A 20,935-nucleotide genomic window follows, 5' to 3' on the forward strand; every position below is an offset into this window, starting at 1 on the left:
CATACGCTAGGGATGTTTTACGAACTTTCGACTACGAAAAAAACATTCGCCTACGATAACAATACGAGTGATCTTTCGATTCAATTGCTACCACCAACTTGAACTCGGATTCGAATAAGAAAATAACAAAGATACTTGTATTCTTTCGTATTCAATCAAAGTTCTACGTACTTACGTGCCTAATTCTTATTATTCTTGTTTTCATCGCTCTTCCATAATTATGAGAATATCTTTGTTGCATCAGCATCTAAAAAAGTTGCAAACACGTTACTAGTTCTACCCATCGTCTACTAAAAATAAATGAACTGAATAATTTTAAATACATTTAAAAAATTGCGTAACCGGCAGGAATCGAACCTGTATCTTCTGCGCGCGCCCGATGCCTTGACCACCCGGCCACGATTCCGCTTACTGCCAGTGACGAAATTTGTGATACGTATGTTCACTCAGTACTGAAGCGACTGTTTATTTTAAATTATTTAGTAACTAGCTGATGCCCGCGACTTCGTCCGCGTGGAAGTAGATTTTTGAAAATCCCGTGGGAACTCTTTGATTTTCCGGGATAAAAAGTAGCCTATGTCACTCTCCAGGTCTGTATCTATACCCATGCGAAAAATCACGTCAATCCATTGCACCGTTGCGACGTGACGACAAACCAACAAACCAACGAACCAACAAACCAATAAACCAACAAACAAACACACTTTCGCATTTATAATAAGGGTACTGATTTCCTTGAAGTGTAGGTAAAACACTATCATAAAAATTATAAAAATAAATGAACTAAAGTTAGTGATTACTATATTATGTATTTTGCGAATTTCAAGAGGGAGTATTAATTTGTAAATTAAAGTAAATTTTAATTTGTGGATCTTCTCAAAAAAGTTTTTTCTTATGCTTCATAGTCCTGAAGCATACCACAGCTTTGACTGTACTATGAACTTCTATTGGGGCACTTCTTCTCTATGGGCACTATTTAAAGATTTATAATTATTACCAACTCGAGCCATTCGATTTAGAGTCAAGTATTCGATTCAAAAATTACATACACAGCTCTAATGTACACAGTTTCACCCATACACATAAGTATTCATACAAGCACACCATACATACATGAAATTGATTTGAGATGAAAGGATTTTCATTACTATTGTATCTGAATCCGAATTAAAGACAAATTGCACGTTCAATGCGCTCTACAATCAATACACTATTCGCAATCAGATATTTTTGTATAAGCCTTTTTTACCTTTTATGCTTTATGAGTAGCGTTTAAATTGATGAACCTATGATATGAGTGTTTTTTTTTTGTAATGCGGAAATACACGATGCTGTTTTTGCGAAAGTCGTGCTTTATATATTGGTTCCGATATACCTAATGAAAGGTGCGTGTGAATTTTGTTTATTTTTAGGGGTCCGTACCTCAAAAGGAAAAACGGAACCCTTATAGGATCACTTTGTTGTCTGTCTGTCTGTCGGTCTGTCAAGAAACCTACAGGGTACTTCCCGTTTTAGCTGGCATTAGGGGAAAAATCTGAAAACCGTGAATTTGTGGTTATATCACACAAAAAAAATTAAATTGTGGTCATAAACTAATAATTAGTACCTATTTTCAATTTTTGAAGTATGATAACTAACTATATCTAGTGGGGTAGGTATCATATGAAAGGGCTACCTAAAACAGATTCGGATGTGCATTCTAAAAAAGATTTTTATTTATTTTTGTGCACCATAGTTTTTGAATTATCGTGCAAAATGTCGAAAAAATACGACTATAGTACGGAACCCTCGTTGCGCGAGCCTGACTCGCACTTGGACGGTTTTTATAACTAGCTGATGCCCGCGACTTCGTTCGCGTGGATTTACGTTTTTAAAAATCCCGTGGGAACTCGTTGACCTTTCGGGATAAAAGTAGCCTATGTCACTCTCCAGGTCTTTGACTGTATCCATGCAAAAAACCACGTCAATCCGTTGCTCCGTTGCGACGTGATTGAAGGAGACACCAACAAACGTACAAACCAACAAACAAACACACTTTCGCATTTATAATAAGGATACTGATTTGAAAACTAGTTTAGGAATCTTAGATTACGTACGCGACAGGTCGAGATGGCAATCGGGGTATAAGGCGGGGGACATACACACCCGCACGTCACCCGCGCTATCCCACACCGGGTTAGCGCGGGGGCTGTGCGGGGCGTCCCCACCTCCATTGCTATCTAGACCTGTCGCGTAGGTACCTACCTACTATTGACAATGATGGAAATTACGAAATTATTGTGGAAATTTCCAAACAAACAGCTAATAAGAGCACATCTCGCCAATTGAAATGATTGCATCACATTGAATCAATTTGAACCCCAGGTGCAAAAGAAGCTAGCAAAATTGATCATGTTGTTTCTCGCAGAGATAAATCCGTCTATTCTATTCAACCCCGATGTCCAGACGGTCGCTTAGCATGCAAGGTCACGAACTTCAAAGATTTGAATACAAGGGTCCCCTTCTTTGTCCCGCACTTACCCTTTTGTAAGGGATTGTGATAGGAAAAGTGGTGTTGTGAAACCCACTTTGGAGAAAACCTATAATAAAAGCCAGTTGTTGACTTTAAAAGGTAGGTACCAGATGTTTTTCTGATAAAAGATCAAGAAAATTCAGCGACACTTTTATCACAGACTTAATTAAAGAGAGAGAGTAGAAAATAGTAAATATTTAAAAAAACTCAATGCAGTTTAAAAAAGCTGATAGATTTCTTACTGGTTCTAAGAGTAGCCACGACAATAGTGCAATGGGTTGATCAGAACTTACGACATTTTGAAATTCAAAATCATACAATACTACAAACAAGACCATTAAGTTTAGTGCAAAGATTGGGAATAACAATAGTGCGGTGAGCAGATCAGAACTTACGACATTTTGAAATTCAAAATCATACAATACTACAACCAAGACCATTAAGTTTAGTGCAAAGATTGGGAATAACAATAGTGCGGTGAGCAGATCAGAACTTACGACATTTTGAGATTCAAAATCATACAATACTACAATCATAGATAATCTCACTCTTATTAGTCGTAAAACTAAGTGCTAAGACTAGCTACGACAATACCTAGTGCAGTGGGTTGATTAGAACTTCAAAATTATAAAAATTTGTTACTACAATGTAAGATGAATTAATTATTAATAGGTGGAGCATTTAAGGAAAGTTTCTAATCTCAGAAAAACCAATCAAATAAATAAATGTAACGTGTACACTGTACATATACCAATCAAAATATTAAAAGACGTCAAAATGTCTCCAAAATGTGAATTTCTCGAATAATTATGAGCTGTAAAGTTAAAATCATTTAACTTGGAAGCTATTTAAATATGGGGAATATCATATTTAAAGAGCTAACAGTTCCTTAATGGTCGTAAATTTAATAAATGATTTAGCTCGCGATATATGAAATATGATATGATACTTGATTACCATAACACGATATTTGTTATGACCGTTTAAAGGCATAAAGTTGCACAGAAGTCAATAACCGATCTGGTGAGCACAACACAATACCTGAGGACAAGTCTTTGAACAGTGTGTCCTACCAGTAATGACGTACCCCTAGTGAAACTTGGCCACTAACAGTGAGACTTCAGGTCAATCAGTATCCTTTCGAAAGAACTACGGATTTTCGTTGACGGATTTCCGCATCCACGTTGGATTCGAAAGGTCTTCGAGTGGGAGACTGCGTCTTAGCAATCTTCATCCACATAGTTCTTCATCTCAAGCAAATGCCCCCGTAAAAACCCCGTGGGAACTCTTCGTTTTTCCGGGATAAAAGTACCCTACGTCCTTCCCCGAGATATTAGCTATCTCTTTATCAAGTTTTGTCGAAATCGGTTAAACGGATAAGACATGAAAAGCTAGCAGACAGACAGAAAGAAACACATACGCATTATAATATTGGTATGGATACTTTGTTTCTGATTAGCTAATAAAAGTTTATTAGTCTATTTACTATAGGTATTTTACCAGCAATGGTCATAAGAGTTCATCGTTCCGTAAAACAAACAACTGCACAAAGATTTAAATTGAATTTAAAAACATCACAACAGACAAACAGACAGACCCTATTTAAACTTTTCCCGGCAACAAAGTCTTTCAGCGTCGAATCGAGGCGCAACAAACTTAATTTGCAAAAAGGGTAAACAAAACGGGTCGCCTCGGAAATTAGACTATCAAAGCAAATTCTTAGGTTCGTAGTATTTGCTACGACTAGCAGTGCAAGGGTTTATAAAAATTGGTTAACGTTAGCAGAGTCACTCAGCGGGCGATGGAAAGAGCAACGAACAGATCCGTTGGAGAACCAGATCAACGAGTTACAAAGCCGTTTAACCAAGGAACAGAGCACATAAATGCAGGTTGAAAACCTGCTATGACGTAGAGTGTAGACGTTGGTATCCCAAGGTGCTAGAATGTAACCTCGCACCGGAAATTTACTAAGTAGGGGACAGACGACATCTAACAAGTCACAAGGACCGCTGGATTTAAGCGGCACAAGACCTGTGCCGTGTGGAAGTCCCTACAAGAGATCTATGTCCAGCAGTGAACGTCTATCAGTTGATGATCACGATGATGAAATCATCATCAAGCCAAAAAAGACAATCCACACAATGCAGACCATGGCACGGAACACAATTTAACATTGAATACAATACCTACATATGTATATACAGGGTGTAACAAGAACGCTGGCAAAAACAAAGACAGGTGATAGTACAGAACAGATAGGTGATTACTGATATGATTAAAAATCGTATAATTTTGTTCAAGTTTACGATATATTGCAAATAAAACATCTGACTGACGCTAGATGTCAATGAACGTTGCGTAAGTAGGCCACTCGGAGTCAATGCAGCGTGGTAGGCGGGGCATTGACACGTTTTTGCACGCTATACATTGCGGGTTTGAAAAATATTAAATCACCAACACTACAAAATGAGGCAAATTGTTATTGGTATTGGATAGTGTTTAGGTAGTGTAACAAGAACGCTAAGTTTTTGCTAGCGTTCTGGTTACATCCAGTATAGTGATTAGCAATGGAATAACTAATTTATCAACAATCTTAGCTAAGTAGGTAATGGTTTTTAATTATATATTATCCTTACTACTTGAATGTAGTAATCAGATAAAATACTTGAGCAATTAGGTTTTTCATAGTACGAAAAATATTCGTGTTTGTATAAATGACAAAAGTAGGTATTTCTGCAACCAGCCCCCCCCGCTCCCCTATTATAACTTTGATGCACTAACCTTACTATGCTCCTGTTGCGCCAACAGCTGCTCCCTCACCATCTGAAGCTGCAGGATCATCTCCGACAGCTGCCGCTCCTTCTCCAGCACGCTCTCACCGGCTAACGCTTGTAGCGCCGCCGCGTCCAAGACGCCGCGTCTTTCGCTGCAACAAAACCGTTAAAATTAGCTTTTGATTCAGTGTTTACTGTTATTATTTACGCTTTTATGTGATACATTCATTGAGGTTCTTTTATTTGGTAGGTATAGTTACATCATTAAAGCGCAGGCTACACTGGCGAAACGAAACTAAGTTCTTATACATTAACAAATCTATCGGTTTATATAACTAACTAGCTAATGCCCGCGACTACAATCGCGTGGACCAGTACTCAAACAAGCCCCGGTTTTACCCCCTTAAGCATTGCATTTTCAAAACTCTGTCTAGTAGTTTGAGTTGTGCATTGATAGATCAGTCAGTGAGTCAGTTGTCATTTCCTTTTATATATTTAAGACTAGCTGATGCCCGCAACTTCGTACGCGTGGATTAAGGATTTTGAAAATCCTGTGGGAACTTTTAAATTTTCCGGGATAAAAAGTAGCCTATGTCCTTCCCCGGGTTGCAAGCTACCTCTGTACCAAATTTCGTCAAAATCGGTTGAACGGTTGAGCCGTGAAAGGCTAGCAGACAGACAGACAGACAGACACACTTTCGCATTTATAATATTAGTATGGATTAATATATCTGCAATATAAAACATTTGTTCCGTATATTTCAGAGCTTGTTAAATATGAATTATGAAAAAATAAACACTGCCGACAATTTAAATCTACTTTTGATTAGTTTATTAACAAAATTTGAATAATCCATTCGGGTTCTTATACATTAACAAAACGCATCGCTTTATATAACTAACTAATGGTCATGAAACCGTGTAATTTGTTGATTAATATTTGATCATTAAAATCACGTTCGTATGTAACAGTCATAATTAACCTCAATAGTCACAGCGGAAACATTTTCACCATTTATGTCTTCTATTTTGTATTTTACATATTTCTTTATTAGGAATGTAGGTACCTATTACTTTCTAAGATAAAGTACATAAATGGAAGCTGCATTAAAAACAGATTTTCCTTCGTGTATCAGCAGTCTAGTTTGATTACATCAACGACAGAGTGAACAGCCTCAATAGCTCAATCGGTAAAGGAGTGGACTGAAAACCGAAAGGTCGACGGTTCAAACCCCGCCCGTTGCACTATTGTCGTACCTACTCCTAGCACAAGCCTGACGCTTTGTTGGAGAGGAAAGGGGAATATTAGTTATTTAACATGGCTAATATTCTTTAAAAAAAAAAAAAAAAAAACAACTAGTGTAAGGGCACTCTCGGTTTGATCCTAAATCGACGATATTATGTCAAATATGGATAACGTGATGTCAAAGAAAAAATCGATGTAGGTACATTAAAAATCGGGCCGAATTGAGAACCACCTCCTTTTTGGATGTCGGTTATCAAATAGGCGCGGATGCATACTCATAGGCTTGCTACCGTCAATATATAGAAACATTTGACGCTAGTTCCCTAATTGTCGTGAATTGAGTCATCAGTCAATCAAAGTCTCCCGTTCTCTCGGTATTCTACAGGATATAACATGCAGAGAGTGTGCCCTAGAAATTTTTGACCTGGTTACTCCTTCACACTTCTACCATCGTAATAGTACTACTGCAGTCCGCAGGGCATCGTCAAGGTCTACCCGTACGCAGTCGAAATTCCACGGGCATGTACGAAGCGATTTGCTTCCTAGTTTCTAATTCGAAACGCTAAGGTACCTATGGAACGCTTTTCTGGCATCAGTTTTCCTCTCAACTTTTAATATCAATCTTCTAGGCAGGCGTGCTCCATCATTTACCAGCAGGTCTGATTTCAGCCAAGAGCTAGTCTATAAATTTAAAAAAAATCTCAGCATAAGTAATCAGCGCGACAACGCTTTCCCGCGGCATACCTATTTATCGACAAAGCGTTGCAAAAGCCTCGAAAAAGTCATGTCGCAATGGTTGTACTCGGGCTGCAGAACATGACATAACAAAATTATTCGTTGCATAACCGTTACATTGCAACTCACTTTGTTGTTTTGCCGCCTTCATCATTTGAAATTGGAATGCAGCGTTAAGCGCAACGCAGTGATTGGCTCATACAATATTCAGGGCGGCCAATCGCATCGGAGCTGTGTTGCCAGTGCATCAAAAATTCCATCTGAATATATACCAGTGTGGCGAGCACTAAAAATGATAATACCAACATGGCCAGCCATACAATTTGCAATGAAGAATTCATGTAACATTTCGCCTTTACATTTCGTATGTACTTTTATTGAACATACAGAATTGAATCGTACGGTCCATTTTATTTATTGGCAATGTATGCAGCACGTTTATGGACGTTTCTACTAAAACAACTTTTATTAGATGACCGAAACAGGTTATCCTGAAGTGGTATTGGTCTCGTATTACAATCGTAACACCCAACAGTAAAACGTAAGTGATGGTTACCAAATACATAATAACCTATTTTCACGTGTATTTTGGGGTAAGGCCCGAAAGTAATGTTACGAGTGCCCATTTATATTTTTCCATATGTACCTGACTTTTACTTATTAGCTACTGGATGATAATCGTGACGTTGTACATGTGGATTTATGTTTAAAAAAATCTTGGATACAAGCTGTTTCTGTACCAAATAGGATATTTATTTCGTAACGCAACTTCGTCTACGTGGATTTAGGTTTTTAAAACTCCCGTGTGACTCTTTGATTTCCCAAGAAAAAAATAGCCCTCCATTCCCAGGATGCAAACTATCTCTATTTTTTTTCCTTCAAACGGATAGGCCGCGGCCTAATATAATGAATATATTAACCTGAAATGGGCCCATCACTGATCCACCAAGATAAAATAAATTCAGTCAGGGATGCACTCATTTCAAGAATTTCTTACACTCTTAATTTTTGTAATTCTGTGTAATAAACATCAATATCACATTATTTAAATATTTAAAATTTGACTTTATTCCTCCCGAATCATTTTATAATACTTATTCATCCACCGAATCCATACAGAGTTCTTCCTTGCCGTTTCAGAGCATAGACAACGTCCATGGCTGTCACAGTTTTTCTTTTCGCATGCTCCGTGTAAGTTACTGCATCGCGGATTACATTAATCCAATAGGTAACATAGTATACTTCAGTTTTTTTTTTAAAGAATATTAGCCATATTAAATGACTAATATTCCCCTTTCCTCTCCAACTAAGTGTCAGGCTCGTACTAGGAGTAGGTACCACAATAGTGCAACGGGCGGGGTTTGAACCGTCGACCTTTCGGTTTTCAGTCCACTCCTTTACCGGTTGAGCTATTGAGGCTATTAATTCCTCCATTTTTTAAATCTTTGTTAAAAGATATTTTTTTCACTGAAATTTTATGCCATACTGTCAAGTAAAGAGTAAAATTTACAATGCAAAACTTAGTTAAATTTGAACTGCCATCTGACCTTAACCTGCTCTAAAATGCTATCACTCTCCCCCTCTGAAGTACAGCAAACAACCGCCAGCTCAATAAAAACTCGGATGACGGACGAGGCCGGCGACTGCCTTTAAAATAATAATGAGTGCATTGTTGCCTTAAGACATAGAGTGGATGAGTGATTTGTTGAAATTTTTTGCACTCATAATTTTCTTCATGTATTCGAGCGTCTGCTGTTGTATAATTTTTCACGTAACTTGCTCACTTTATATTAGTACCTATATTCAGGAAAAAAGTGCTCAAAGTGGACTATTTTAAGATAACGAGTTTTTACTATGCCTCAATGCCTCTTAAGGGACGATTTATGCCAGAACGTGGCGGGCGTGGGCCGTGCCACGTACGACACACGGACGAGGCACGGATTTAAAACATCACGAACATTTTATATGAAGCAGTTTATGCTTCACCGTGTGACGTCGCCACGCCGCCACGTGCTGGCATAAATCATCCTTTACTCTAATGTCAGTCACGTACGACGTTGAGGTCCGGAGGTGCTAGAATGGCGACCTCGCACCGGAAAGCTCAGCGTTGTAAGACCCACTAGGACCTAGGTGCATAGACGACATCAAACGTCAGAGGGTCACGACGTAAGACCGTGGCGTGTGGAAGTCCCTAAAAAAGACCTAGGTCCAGCAGTGTAAGGGTGAGATCTATAGAGCGCACTCTGACTTAGCTCAGACTTAAGACATACTTAAAACGAGACAGAGCTATATCTCTCACATAAATATGTCTCGTTTTAACTCAATCTTAAGACTGAGCAAAGTCAAAGTGCACTCTATAGATCTCAGCCTAAGTCTATCGGCTGACAATGACGATGATGATATCCCTTATCGGTTTCTATACGGCATTTTACCGGAACGCTAAATCACTTGGCTCGCACTTAGCTTGCGCTTTGCTTTGGCAAGGCTTTGACGGTAGGCTGGTAACAAGCCATGACCGTAGTCTCCCATAAGGCAATCATACTGACAGACAGATAGAGTACAAGCTTATGCTCGCGACTTCGTCCGCGTGAACTACACAAATTTCAAACCCCTATTTTACCCCCTTAGGGGTTGAATTTTCAAAAATCCTTTCTTAGCGGATACCTACGTCATAATAGCTATCTGCATGTCAAATTTCAGCCCGATCCGTCCAGTAAGTAGTTTGAGCTGTGCATTGATAGATCAGTCAGTCAGTCACCTTTTCTTTTTATATATTTAGATTAGATGAAGTTACAAATTAACTAAAGCATGCCTCAGAAACGAGCTGATCATGGTAAATGATGACTGTAAAAAAGTAGGGCCAAATCGCAAGAATTTTAGAAAGCGTTGAATGTTTAGTTCTGGAGAGAAACCCAATTCTTTAATGATACAACTTTCATTGGCTATCTCTTATTTATTGTTCAAAATTATTCTAATTAACAGTACAATGTGAAACAAGCGATGACTGTTTATAAATTCGATTTTATTATGGTTAGTTCAAACTTTGGAACTGAGAGAAATTAATTCTTAAATCAATCAATCAATCAATCAATTAATTCATACATCACACAGAAAAAATCATGAACAAATAATTAGTATTTTCAATTTTCAAAGTAAGATAACTATATTAAGTGGAGTATCATATGAAAGGGTTCTAAAGCAGACTAAACTTGTGCACTCTATAACAGATTTGTATTTATTTTTATGCATCATAGTTTTTGATTTATCGAGCAAAATGTCGAAAAAATACGACTGACGGAACCCTCGGTGCGCGAGCCTGACTCGCACTTGGCCGCTTTTTTAGGGTTCCGTAGCTCAAAAGGAAAAACGGAACCCTTATAGGATCACTTTGTTGTCTGTCTGTCAGTCAAGAAACCTACAGGGTACTTCCCGTTGACCTAGAATTATGAAATTTGGCAGGTAGGTAGATCTTATAGCTGACATTTTGGGAAAAATCTGAAAACCGTGAATTTAGGGTTAGATCACACAAAAAAAATTAAATTGTGGTCATGAACTAAAAATTAGTATTTTCAATTTTCTAAGTAAGATAACTAGGTATATCAACTGGGGTATCATATGAAAGTTCTTCACCTGTGCATTCTAAAACAGATTTTTATTTATTTTTATGTATTGTTTTGAATTATCCTGCAAAATGTCGAAATAATACGACTGTAGTACGGAACCCTCATTGCGAAAGCCTGACTTGCACTTGGCCGGTTTTTTTCTTCACGTGAATGCTATTGATTGCACTATACTAGTCTATTTTGACAGTTATTAAAATACCAGGCGTATCCATATTAAGCCATCGTTTTGCCGCGAGGGGCGAAGAAGACGGATAGCCCGGCAACTTACCGTTGTCTGGCGCTAAGGGATTTTTTATTGTTGCCACAAATTGTGTCGGCAACCCTACCGTTGCATACTTTATGTCGCCTTATACGTACTTGTAAGGGCTGTCACCTTCTCGGTTAGAGTGGTGACGCAGACATTCGATCCGAATCCATGAAAATACGAATTAAAAACTCGGACCGAATTCGGATATTGCCTTACGCACTCAAAATTCGAAGTAATGCGAAAGCATTCGTACAAACAGTACGCCTACGACTACTTCGGTCCGAATATTTCTTCCGAATTGGAGACTCATGGATGACGGAGAGAAATCGGATGACGGAAGTCGGACTCAAATTTCAAACCCCTGTTTTACCCCTTCAGGGATTGAATTTTCTAAAATTCTTTCTTAGTGGATGTCGACGTCTTAATAGCTATCTGCATGCCAAATTTCAACAATCCGTCCAGTAGTTTGAGCTGTACGTTGATAGATCAGTCAGTCAGCTTTTCCTTGTATATTATAAATATTTCTACCAGAAATAGCATTTTTTTTAAAATTCATTATAGGCAAACGCTTGATCGCAATCACACCTGATGGAAAGTGATGATGCGGCCTAAGATGGGACGCGTTTACCAAGAAGATGTCTATTCACTCTTGCATTTTGACTACGAAGTACTGATACCAACTGATTAACGCAGTTTTCCTAAATCTTTGCCAGGTTAATTCAACTCAAAATATTTTTTATTATATTAAGTCGACAGCCCTAAGTAACGCTGCATAGTTTATATGTTGGATTCATTCCTACTCTTACTTCCTCTATAGGGTTGTATCATGTATGTCTAACTATGTCTACCTATTGTCAACTTACTATAATAGTATGCTTGAAAGGATTTTTTTGCACAACACTATCAAAAAAATGACATGTTATTTATGCAATGTAATAAATAAACAAATTAAATTAAAAGTCATGGGCACGATAATTTAATTAAGTATTTTGCAATATCATTAGGTAGGTATAAATTAATTTTATTACAAAAAAGTGTGGGAATCGATCTAAAGTGATTAAGTTCAATAAAAATTTGAATAAATGTCCACTCTACGGTATCTTTTTTCTTTTGCAAGTTTCGCAACAAAGCTTTCGCAGTTCGCAAGCATCATCATCATGATCATAATCAATCTATTGCCGGCTCACTACTGAGTACGGGTCTCCTCTCAGAATGAGAAGGGTTTATTCGTAGTCCACCACGCTGGTCAAGTACGGGTTGGCAGACTTCACACACCTTTGAGAATATAATGAAGAACTCTCAGGCCTACAGATTTCCTCACAACATTTTCCTTAACAGAAAAGTTAGATGTGCGTGCCCGGGATCGAACTCCGAACCCATCGACTAGGAGGCGCCTACGACGTCTTATTAACCACTATCACTACTTTTTTCAATTTAGGGCTAATAATTAAAAATAACCTCACATAAGCTTGAAAATAAATAATAATTTGAGTAATAAGTATATCAAAAATTCCGGAACCGGCAAAGACTGAACCTTGCATCCTTCTGGCAATTTCTGATATGTTTTTAAATTATTTTTACGGAATTTTCTTTAAGTGTCCTTAAATAAAAGTATAAAAAATCAGATAAGCTCGACCCCAAGTTTCACGCAAGCTAAAGTTATATTCTTTGAAATCGAAACAGTAGCAGTATAAGTAATTAATTAAAGATGGTAATTTGACAAAAGCTCCGTAGAGAATTAATTTCCTTCGATTCCACATAATTAATGGAAAAAATGAGTTTAATAATATATTTGTATTGAAAGAAACCGTACAAGAAAATAATAGCAGCCAATTTCTCATTTGCGCTTCCTTTGCGATCGTCAAAGGAGCGGCGAAAATTTTGATCGAAGAAAAATCAAAGGAAACTTTTTAAAAAGAATGAAGTAATAGACCAGGAGCTGATGGACGCTTTGTTTTAAACATGGCCTATCCTATACACGTTGATTGATGATTGTAAAACACTGAACTCTACTAATACAAGTAGGCACAGTACGCAGCAGAAAATAACGTACATCGGCCTTTAGAATGAAATTTCGGCTTTGTAGTGCGTTGTCACTGTCACTCAAACCTATGTGACGTTTTGTCGGTCTCAACGACAGAGACAATGCTCTACAAATCCGCTATCTAAAGGTCGATGTTAATTATTTTCTGTCGCGTACTGTATAGATACGTCGGACTTTGATTGCAGGTCGGCAAACGTAATTCCAGTGTAGCTACTTGTATTAGTAGAGGTCAGTGCTGTGGTGGCATTGTTTTTTTTAAAATCCTTTCAACTTATTTAGCACCAGCTCTTAAAGTACTATAAGAAGGACATGTTTTTCACAATTATGACACCGTCAGATGGGCGTGACGGTTAATATTGGATGTTTCGAACTTTTTAAAGTCTCCCAAAGTTATACAAGGAACAAGATCGAATTTTATACAGGCTGGTTGGGAAAGCTTTTATTAAAATTAGGCACAATGTTATTGGCAAACTAAGATTTTTTTTCGTTAGTAAGTATGTTCGTTCGTTTCGTTACTATTTCTTAATAGATACTACCTATTTGATATTTTTTAAAAATCAATTTGTGATTGTTCATCATTCAAGTAGGTAATCATTATGCCATCCGTCTGAGTTAGCATGTTCACTGTATTGAGAAAATCCTAATGAGAAACTAATAAATCCTAAACAGAAACTATTAAATCGTAAACAGAAACTATTAAATCTTAAAGGGAAACTAATAAATCCTAAAGCGACACTACTACATAAATCCTAAAGAGAAACTAATGAAATTATCTGGGAATTTTATTGGTTTAATAATAATTAAGCCATCTTGTGTCAGTTCTCAAAAATGGTCATGAAAAGGGCTAAAATATACCTATAGTCTAAGTAGCCCAAGATACTGAGGACACGCCTGATCAAGGAGGCTCGACCTCAAGGCCCAAACCCCAACAGACTAACTGCCGCACTCAGAGTCGCTTAATCGTTACTTAAGGCATTAATAAGTATGGATTAGGAATTTCTTAAGTAACCATTAAGCGACTCTGAGTGCGGCTGTAAGGGTGAGATCTATAGAGCGCACTCTGACTTAGCTTAGACTTAAAACGAGTCAGAGCTATATCTCTGACATAAATCTATCTCGTTTTAACTCAATCTTAAGTCTATGAGCAAAGTCAAAGTGCGCTCTATAGATCTCAGCCTTACAGTTTGTCGAGAAGACATCACAACATTATAAATGTGACGACCTCCCTGGCGCAGTGGTAAGCGATGTGGTCTTACCTATCAGTGGGAGGTCGCGGGTTCAGGGGAAATCAGAAATTTTATAATTTCTAAATTTACCTCTGGTCTGGTCTGGTGAGTCTTTGCCGTGGGTAGTTACCATCCTACTAGCAAAGCCGTGCTGTCAAGCGATTGAGTACGATGCTGAGTATAAAGAAGAAGCCAAAGGGGTATAGGTTTGGTAAAAACTGCCATACACCTTTCAGGCTAGCCCGCTTCTAAGACTGCATCATCACTTACTTACCACCAGGTGAGATTGCAGTCAAGTTGTATCAGGAACGATACAACTTCCGGGCGAGTTTCCACCCCTATGTCGTCAACATTCCATCTTCGCGTACGAAACGCTTTGCGTCATCATTCCTTATACGCATGGCTAGGGTCTGGAATACTCTTCCTAGATCAGTGTTTCCTGTCAATTATAATCCGGGTATCTTTAAAACAGAGTGAATAGGCACCTTCTAGGCAAACGCGTCCCATCTTAGGCCACATCATCACTTCCCATCAGGTGTGGTCAAGCGTGCGCCTATAACGAATAAAAAAAAAAAGAAGGGGAAAAAAGTATCTAAATTCACAGAGCATGCTGTATAACGTCAAAATCCATCACGTCAGGCCCCTCGCATGCATTTTAATGACGTCACCCTCTAACCCTTGCGAGATTTCGTCGCGAGTCGCGAGTGCGTGCCGCGCCGCACTCTTTTGTTTTTATTTGGCAATCCTCAAGGAATAAATGAATTGTTTTTGTCATTGACAGGTTGCGAACGATCTTGCTTTATGATTACAAAGCTGGTATTTTATAATTTCACTAGCTTATGCTCGCGACTTCGTCTGCGTGGACTACACAAATTTCAAACCCCTATTTCCCGCCGCAGGGATTGAATTTCAAAAATCCTTTCTTAGCGGATGCCTACTTACGTCATAATAGCTATCTGCATGCCAAATTTCAGCCCGATCCATCCAGTAGTTTGAGCTGTGCGTTGATAGATCAGTCAGTCACCTGGTAGAGATTGCTATGAGCAATAAGGCCGCCTTTGCATACCTACTTTAATTTTTTTAGTTTTAGTTTCTTTGTTTTTGTGATGTTATGTAATTTTTTTGTATGCAATAAAGTATTTCTATCTATCTATCTATCTATCTATCTATCTATCTATCTCTATTTAAAAAAAAAACTTCATTTTCGCCAGAGAAACATAATACGACATTGCAGCATGCCCACAGGATCATGTGATTCGGAATAAAATACTCTGCCCAAAAATTACTTATCTAATGCTTCCGTAAATGATTGCAGCATTTTGAAATGCATAGTTTTTTCGATTATCTTACTGACCTACTTATTCGTCTCAATCATACTTTCGTTGGAACCGCAAATAGGCTGATGACAATGACGATGATTATGATTTCTAGATAAAAATAATTTTTCCACGCTATTTACTGAATTGGAAGAAACTGAACATGTTTTAACTAAAAACCTTTACAAAGAAACTAAGTTACCCAGAATCGATACAGCAGTGGCCTCCAAATTGGCGTAATTGAATCGATATTGGTCGCGAACTGGATGCTCTATTAGTCACCCCTAGGTAGGGGGACGTAGTTTTAGACAGTAGGTATAAATAGTAGATTTTATTCTACCATAAAGCTTCATATAAATAACTAGCTTATGCTCACGACTTAGACCGCGTGAACTACATAAATTTCAAACCCCTATTTCACCCCCTTAGGGGTAGTATTTTTAAAAATCTTACCGGATGCTTACGTCATAATAGCTAAGTATATAGCTGCATACCAAATTTCAGCCCGTTCCGTCCAGTAGTTAGAGCTGTGCGTTGATAGATCAGACAGTCAGTCAGTCACCTTTTCATTTTATATATTAGTAATAGTAATAAGTACCTAATATAATATAGAATATAGGTGAGGTAGATAATGATGATAATTAATTTTAACATCGACTTAAAACTAAAGCTACGAGACTAAGATTAATTATCTACGAGAGTCCCAAAACAAACGCACCCTGGTCTGAATCAATTATTATACACTGGATTAAGATGCCATTGGAATATCTTTTAACTGTATATGAATTAAGCTGTAAAACGCGAACAATTGGGCACAAAGTATTATACAAATGGAGTAGAGAAAAAACCGCATTTTATATCGCCAGACAATAAATTACGAGTGGCGTTCCACTGAACAGGAAAATAAAACATTGGCTCGCCCAGCGGCAGGTTGTGTACGTGTTTATACAGCTTTTATACCACCGAAGAGGTAGCTTTTTCTTAACAGGTGATACGTTCGACTGATAAGAGTGCTCTCTCTTCATCAGGACGGTATGGTGGCCGGCGGCTCTTTATGGTGACGCACACTCGTAACGACCGAAGTCCAACAGTAGACGCAAATATCTACAACTCATAATCATCATCACAGACTGTGATGATGATTATGAGTTGTAGATAATGATTGTCTAATAACTGTGATTCACAGTTATTAGACAATCATTATGATAATTATGGTTTCTAGATAAAAATCTATTTATTAGCACCACGTTTTTTATAATCGAAAGAATTAGAAAACCCAAGAGGGATACTTATTAGCTTCACCTAGGTATCGCCTATTGTTATAAGGTGATCGCAGAAAATTCAAAACAAACTCTTTTATACATCATTAACATACAACAGTATGCAATAAAAGAACTAACTTTTGCTATTTTTTTCTTTACTGTAAATGTTTTTGGTACAAATAAAAAATAAATAAAATAATTAAAGTTTGCATCATACAAAAAATTATATTACGTTGTGTAGTATTTTAATTGCACCTTCAGCAGTCGAACGGATTTTAAATTGAACGATATTTTGATGGGTAGACCTTTAATATTTTGTGACAAAAAATAAGTTACTTACTTAATTAGCTCTCGTTAAGTTAAATAAATGATTGACGGCCACCGGCCCGCCCAGTGAAAGTGGTACCATTGTGCCGCCGAAATGAGCACAGATAAATCATTATAATTGTCTTTTTTTACACCAAAATTGCATATTCGAGTACGCTTGGTTGTTAATTTTGATATAATTAAAACGAGGTTTAAATCAGATTATTAGGGTTGCTTAGTAAAAGCAGGAACCGTTATAGTTTCATCCAGTCTAGTCCGTATGTAAGTCTGATGGTGTGTCACAGATTTTAATTAATAGACTTTATAAGCTGATTCCCGCGAATTCGTCCGTGTGGGTTTGGGTTTTTAAAAATCCCGTGGGAGCTCTTTCATTTTCCGGGATAAATAGTGGCTTATATAACTCTCCAAGTCTTTAATTATACCCATGCAAAAATCACGTCGATCCATTGCTCCGCTGCGACGTGATTGAAGGACAAACGAACACTTTCGCATTTATAATAGTTTATTTATTTTTATATAAATTAAAGTTAAATAAGTATGTATATTACTTTGTCGTAATAACTTATGGTTATTGTTATTGTTACATTATCTTTTTTTTATTAATATTTATTGTCTAATATGATGCTTTAGACTTATAAAAGCGCTTACGAATGTCAAATCGGTATAGTACAATACAATAATAAAATAAGTGTACAAAATATGCTTCATCATAATGCTCCGTGCGAAAAACAACAGCACTAAATTTAGTTATGTTGCACACAACTCGGTGCAACAGAACTATTGGTACCAATGACTGCCAAAAAGCATTTAGCATATAGCATGGATACGGAAATACGGATACGAAGGAAAACATCGTGAGGAAACTTGCATGCCTGAGAGTTCTCCATAATATTCTCAAAGGTGTGTGAAGTCTCCCAATCCGTACGTGGCGCATAGTGCATGGTAGTCTATGGCTAAAACCCTTCTCACTGTGAGAGGAGACACGTGCTCTGCAGTGACCCGGCGATGGGTTGATCATAATGTTGATGATGATATACGGAACCCTACTTTATGAGTATTCCAACCCTCACTTGACCAGTTTTTCTTAATAGTGACATAATTTGAATAAATCAGAATCAATTTTGAAAAAGATTTGTGACAGATGAATACAGATTTTGGGCCAAATTAAATGAAAATAATCCGCATAATTTATTTTTGGAAATTATTTTATTTAAGTGACTAGATGTCAATTAAATTATTCAACAGTGCAAAATATTTTGTAGTGAATGTTTTTGATTCTGGTAAAAATATTTCCAGTATGTTTGGATCCGTGATCAGCAAACTTCACACAACTTTGAGAACATTATGGGGACTCAACTTTGAGAACATTATGGGGTATGCAGGTTTAGTCATGACATTTTCCTTTACCGTCAAAGCAAGTGATACAGGTAATTGTTTAAAAGCACATATAACTGCGTAAAGTTACAAGTGCGTGCCCGGGATCGAACCCCCGATCACAGCACGGCTATATTACAGATTGCTTATATTTTAATATTCGCAGTTCACACCTTTTTTTTTACTGAACCACCAATCATACAAAAAAAATACAGTAAGTAGGTATTCTAGGTGCTAAGTTATTTATAGGCGGCTACAGCATGCAAATTTAGACAGATAAGTCGTGTAATAGTACCTATGTAAGTATCTACTCATCTTTTTGCATTTATAATATACTAATATTATAAATGCGAATGTGTGTCTGTCTGTCTGTCTGCTAGCTTTTCACGGCTCAACCGTTCAACCGATTTTAACGAAAATTGGTCAATCAGAGATAGTTTGCATCCCGAGGAAGGACATAGGCTACTTTTTATCCCGGAAAATTAGTTTAGTTTAATATTCTTTATTGCACACCAAAAAGGAAAGACACAAAAAGAAACATGTAAAAGAAGAACATACAATTGAGTTCAATTACACAAAATTGATGAGTTCAGGATTTTCAAAAACCTAAATCCACGCGGACGAAGTCGCGGGTATCATCTAGTTTTTCATATTTCGATTTCATAATATGCGATTTTTGTAGCACATAATAAAATTAATCTGACAATGTTACATGTTCATAGAGTTCAAGGGCCCAAGGGTTGTTCCAACTCAATTTAATGTTCGTAACAACAACCCTTGTGTATTATCAACGCTTCGGCTGAAACGGGCTCGCATGAATTATTCACGGGCTGAAACTGAACTGTATGCTGAAACATGTTAAAAGTGTTTTTGTTTGTATGAAGAACTTTTTGCATAAAGGGACACAGCGCCATAAAAAACCGGCCGACCAACATAATGGCGGATCACAGATTGAACTTAAATTCACTTTACTACTTAAATTACTTGCCTATTGGTACTGATTCTGAGCACAACCTAATTATTTTAGAGTATTCGCATCCTCTTCTTACTAATGTAATATGAAAAGGACAGACGCAGTTTGACAGTTTTAAATTTAATTTTTAGATGATAAAACCCGTGATTTTAGCGCACAGTCGCGAGCCTACTGTTTAAATTTGTAGCGTGCACTAAAATTTAAGAGTCTTTAAATGTAAAGTTCATGTTCTGTCCCTTTTTAGCATTGTTAAAAAGAAAAGGATGCAGATACTCGAAATTTAGTTTAGAGAAAGACAACGGAATCGGTGCCACTACTTATTTAAATTTAAGACGGTAACAGTGTTTAATGAGCTTGATTACCTGAATATGAATAGCGGTGCGGATACTGTTATACCAATGGAGATTTTATAAAAGGTATGAGGAGCTATACCTTTAGCTCCTCATACCTCCTTATAATAGGTATGAGGTATGAGGAGCTTCTCCACCTTCTAATCGAAGGTCGGAAAGATCACACACAGCCCTGCCGTAGAATGCGAAATAAATGAATCGCTACATTAATTGTCTGTGATGCAACCGACCGAACGGGCTGATATCTTTGGATATCGCAGTCGGAAATCAGGAACGCATCACAATCCCGATTCCCGGTACAGACTTGCTTTGTGTTGCGAAGCAAGAATAAAAACAATAACTTTTTTTTAAATGTTTTACTCTTGATAATATACCTATAAATCTAATAATGATTCTAAATATGAATTGATTGTTGCGGTTGTGTATCCACATTATTTATGCGAAAATGTTTGCAATTATATCATCATCATCACCATCAACCACTGATAGACGTCCACGGCTGGACATAGACCTCTTGTAGGGACTTCTACCGTGATTTCTAAGACCGTGGCGTCTTACGCCTCCAAGAAATTTAGCGTTCCGATACGATGCCGTGTAGAAATCGATAAGGGGTATGGGTTTAATTATTAGGTATACTTCCATACGCAATACCCCTTCAAAGTTAGCCCGCTTCCATCTCAGACTGCATCATCTCTTACCACCAGGTGAGATTACAGACAAGGACTTTTAAAAAAAAATAGATATAGCGAGCAAACGAGCAGGCGGGTCACCTGATGTTAAGTGATTACCGCCGCCCATGAACATTTGCAGCACCAGAGGAACCGCCGATGCGTTGCCGGCCTTTTAGGAATTTGTTGGTCCGCCCCTTGAATAACCCCATGTTGTAATCTAGTGGGAACACCGCCGATGGGAGTTGGTTCCACAGT

At 37.6% G+C, this 20,935-nt stretch overlaps 1 protein-coding gene across 1 annotated transcript in view; it reads right to left on the minus strand.

Moving 5' to 3' along the window:
• Nucleotides 1-20,935, minus strand: part of Sox102F (transcription factor Sox102F) — a 152,664-nt gene that overhangs the window by 73,800 nt on the left and 57,929 nt on the right. The window contains exon 3 of the mRNA XM_034980550.2: nucleotides 5,294-5,438. Within this exon, the coding sequence (XP_034836441.1) occupies nucleotides 5,294-5,438 (145 nt within the window). The remainder of the gene's footprint in view (nucleotides 1-5,293; nucleotides 5,439-20,935) is intronic.

The sequence above is a fragment of the Maniola hyperantus genome, chromosome 22 (assembly GCF_902806685.2).
Source record: "Maniola hyperantus chromosome 22, iAphHyp1.2, whole genome shotgun sequence".
NCBI classification, from domain to species: Eukaryota; Metazoa; Arthropoda; class Insecta; order Lepidoptera; family Nymphalidae; genus Maniola; species Maniola hyperantus.